Source organism: Azolla caroliniana, unplaced genomic scaffold (genome assembly GCF_043228905.1).
Source record: "Azolla caroliniana isolate FFs.n. ecotype wild unplaced genomic scaffold, voAzoCaro1.0.p SCAF_9, whole genome shotgun sequence".
NCBI lineage: Eukaryota > Viridiplantae > Streptophyta > Polypodiopsida > Salviniales > Salviniaceae > Azolla > Azolla caroliniana.
Window position 1 is genome coordinate 2,173,955 of NW_028230444.1, and position 4,429 is coordinate 2,178,383.

At 46.9% G+C, this 4,429-nt stretch overlaps 1 protein-coding gene across 1 annotated transcript; it reads left to right on the plus strand.

Moving 5' to 3' along the window:
- Positions 1-493: 493 nt before the first annotated feature.
- On the plus strand, positions 494-2,289 carry LOC147859815 (glucan endo-1,3-beta-glucosidase 14-like). Its single transcript, XM_087325057.1, has 2 exons — positions 494-626; positions 971-2,289. Exons 1-2 carry the CDS (start codon positions 518-520, stop codon positions 2,212-2,214), a joined length of 1,353 nt encoding a protein of 450 aa, XP_087181183.1. The 5' UTR covers positions 494-517; the 3' UTR covers positions 2,215-2,289.
- Positions 2,290-4,429: the final 2,140 nt, after the last annotated feature.

Below are 4,429 nucleotides of genomic sequence, written 5' to 3' on the forward strand. Positions count from 1 at the left end.
AAACAAGAAAAAAATGACGGAAAAAAACATTTCGGTGGGCGGGCCCCCCCCCTCCCCATCCCATCCCTTGCCTTACAATTTTCTCGATTTTTTAAAAAATTCCTATTTTCCTCCTTTTCTTTTTCATTTTTTGCTTTTTTGTCGAAGAGGTTAATTATCCTGCCGATCTCATGAGTTTCAGATCTCCTTTTATTTTTTATTTCTATTCCACATCTTCTCTGTCCGCTCGCTCGATTCAGATCTTGAAATTCTACTTCATTTCAATTACTGATGACTGACCACCACGACGACGGCACAGTGAATAAGGATTGAAATCGAATACATACCGAGAGAGAGAGAGAGCTTCTCTCTCCTAACAACTGCGGCTAGATCTAATCTTTCATAAAATCAATCAATCATTCCATGGCAATAAGCTCGAGCTCACAGTAGTAGTTATTATCACTCTGGCAATAGCAGTAGTTAGCTGCGCAGAGCTATATATATATATATATATATATGTATTAAAATCAAGCAAGAGATGGATTTCTTGATGCTGCTCTGCCACAGCCGGCGATGGAGGTGGAACCTTGGACTCTATTCTTCGTACCTCACTCTCACGACGATGGTGCTTCTTCTTCTAATTTCACGTAAAGTAGCAGAACTCAAATTGAAATTGGACCTTTATTTGTTAGTTTCTTCTTTATTTCTTCTTACATAAAAATCTATCCCGCCGCGTCTTCATACCCTATTAAAAATTGGTTAATCAGAATTATGAATGTGTAGTAAGTTGGGGTTGATTAGTGGCGCATTGGATAACTAATTAGGATTAATGTAGATTAATTGTGGCATCAGTGTGCAGCTCAAAGAGTGAAGTATTAGAATTAGGAGCTTGGCGTCAGGTAGATTATGTTAAAAAAGTAAGGTGGGGGGGATGGATTCTTTAAATTTGTGGGAGGGCCTTTCTAATCACGCGATTAATTCGTTGTGGTAGGGCTGGATGGGGTAGCTGCAGGAGCGCAGTGGACGACACTGGGGATCAACTACGGGATGGTAGCCGATAATCTGCCGCCACCGACAGAGGTGGTCAAGATCCTGCAGTCCATGTCCGTGAGCCAAACCCGGATCTACAACGCGGACCCACAGGTGCTGCGGGCGTTCGCGAACACAGGGATCTCAGTCGTGGTGAGCATCGGCAACGAAGACGTGTCGGGCATGACGGACACGGCATACGCCTCCCAATGGGTGGAAGCCAACGTGGGGAAGTTCTACCCGGCCACCATTATCTCGGGGATTCTGGTGGGCAACGAGGTCTTCTCGGGCGAGGACGCCCGCCTAATGGCCGACCTAATCCCGGCCATCCACAACATCTACGCGGGGCTGAAGAGCCAGGGGCTGCACCGGGACATCTTCGTGTCCACCGCCCATTCCTTGGCCGTCCTGGGCACCTCCTACCCGCCGTCCGCCGGCCAGTTCGCGGCCGGCGCCGCCCAGCCGCTGGCGTCGCTGCTAGGCTTCCTGGCCGACACGCAGGCGCCCTTCATGATCAACGCCTACCCTTACTTCGCGTACAAGGCGGACCCAGGGGGAGTCTCCCTCCACTACGTGCTGTCGTCTTCGTCGTCAGAGAGCGGTGGTAGCAGCAGCACGCCGGTGGGTACCACCACCGCCGAGGTGCTGACGAGCAGCGCCGCCGTCAGCACCGTGACCGACCCCAGCACCGGCCTGGTTTACACAAGCATGCTGGACGCTCAAGTGGACGCCGTCTACGCCGCCATCGCCGCCGCGGGCTTCGGCGGAGGAGGAGGAGGAGGCGGGGTGAGCGTGATCGTGTCGGAGACGGGATGGCCGTCGTGGGGCGACCCGGAGGAGGCGGGCGCCAGCGTGGGCAACGCGCAGGAGTACAACGCGAACCTGGTGGCGCGGCTGGCGTCGGGGCGGGGCACGCCGGCGCACCCGGCGGCGCCGCTCACCGCCTTCATCTTCGCGCTCTTCAACGAGGACCAGAAGCCCGGCCCGACGTCGGAGCGCCACTACGGCCTCCTCTACCCCAACGGATCCCGCGTCTACGACGTCGGCCCTACCTCCTATTCCTCCTCCTACTCCTCCCTCTACGCCTACGCCACCATGTCCTCCTCCGCCGCCGCTCCTCCGCCGCCGCCGCCGGATCTACGCAGGATCGCGCTCCCCTTCCTCTTCCTCTTCCTCTTCTTCTTCCTCCGCATGCCCGCATCATAATACATACCTAATTCATCAACACACATTACATTCTTTGTCTCTCTATTCTGAACGAACAGAAGTCTGTTGCGTCTCTGCGTCTATGTCTCTGCGTCTGCGTCTGCGCCTCTCTCTGTGTGTCTGTGTGTGTGTGCCATTACGACTATAGAGAGCGTGTGCAGGTGTGTGTCTGCGTCTTGACTGAAGTCTCTTGCGGTCTCTGTGTCTGCGTATCTGCGGCTATGTCTGTGTGTCTTCGTCTCTCTGTGTGTCTGTGCCTGTGCGTGCCATTGCAATTTGCGAGTAGAGAGAGAGAGAGAGTTCTAATGGACGCTGGCCATAACACACGTCCATTTACGTCCTCGGGCCATAATAAGAAATTAGAAGAAAGAAAAGATACATATATTAACGTCTTCTATGAGGCCAAAATGGCCTTGTATAAGACCCAAAGGAAGTGGTGACTTATGATGGCCATATTATGCTCCATCCCACCACTCTTGAGCCCCCTTTGGTAGGACCGGCTAATTACAAATGGCGTGCGTGCGTTGTTTGTTTGTAGCTTTGTTTCTCGCACTCTCGATGGTTTCACACATACCCTCCCCTCCCATTTCGGACAATCGTATTGTATCAAAGTGAGCATTTTGTTTTTTGTTGGCTTTTTTGAGTGCTCTCTTTCTTAAGGCTTTCCGGCACATGATGAATTCACATTATCGAATATGCTTTACGGCACTTGTGCTCCGTTTTCATGCACCCCCATGGTTTCACGTACCTCCCATTTCGGACAACCTTATTTGGGGAGTAGTTTGTAAGTGTTTGAATGCCTTTCCACGCTTTTCTAGAACATGACGAATTCACACCATCGAATGCTTTATACTAACTCTTTGGAGTTTTAGTCACACATCATGCATGGTGACCATTTATTTAATTGTGAAAATGACATTCATTTTTTTTCACGGCATTGGCACAAAGATTTGTAATGATTTCTCGCTTTTCGAGGCCAACCTGACAATAAAGATTAATACATACAAAGTCCTAATACTTCCCACAAATGAAAGGAAATACATTGACACATATCGAAGAGTACCAAGGGTTGAAGCAATGATATTTCGCTTTTGAGGGCCATTCTAATAATAAAGATTAATATACAGAGGGTCATATACTTCCCACAAGTGAAACGAAAGGCATTGACACATATCTAGAGTACCAAGGGTTGAAGTGATGATATTTCTCTACTAAAGGTCATTCTAATAGTACGGGTTAATATGCAAAGGGTCATAAACTTCCCGTAAATGAAACGAAAGAGTACTCATATGATGAATAGTAAAGATGAATATACAAACAGGTAATCAACTTCCCACAAATGAAACAAAAGAGTACGCATATGACGAAGTCGACCTGTATCTGGTTTGCCACAATATCACGTCACATGCGAACCTTGTGGGCCCTTATAACTGGCATGTTGAGCATGGTAAGTTTTTGAAGAATCAAAATGATGGCATTGAAAGGACGTAATTGGTCCCGAGTGGATGTGACCTATCTCCAAATAATTATGTATTACAAACCATGATATGGGACTATGCATTATAAATTGTGGACCTTACCAATCTTTCCTGGTTTCCTTGAGTTCATAAAAATATTTCATGAATGATCCCATGTCAATTCCTTCATTTTTTGTTTTATGCTTTCGACTAAAGTTTCGTATTCTTGTCCCACTCAATAAGTGGTCCATCATGACACTATACGTCCAAATTTATTGTCAAATATTAGTCAATCTTATCAATTCTTGTCTTGTGAAAATGGCCCCTTACTCCTCTCAAGTCAGGCCTCCGAGAAATAGCTTGGTGGAAATGAGATCTAGTGAATATTATGTCATTGAGTCTAATGAATCAATCGTAGCATGCCCTCTACCCCAGGGTAATATATATATATATATATATATTTCCAACAACGGTTTATATCGTGTCTAAAGTGATTTAAATGATACATGGAATTTCCAAATATTCTTAACAACTTCATGATGGATTTTTTACATTTTTCAATTGCTCTTAGGCTACCACAAACATTCATTAGTGGACCACATTTTGCATACATATGTACCAAAGTATTGCTAAGTACAATAAAACATGTTTTTCTAACAATTCCTTGTCAATGATCTCCTCATGAACTTCCTTTCCTTTATCAATTGCTTGTACATGGCCACATGCCTCATGTCGGTGGAGGAAATACCCAAAGAGGT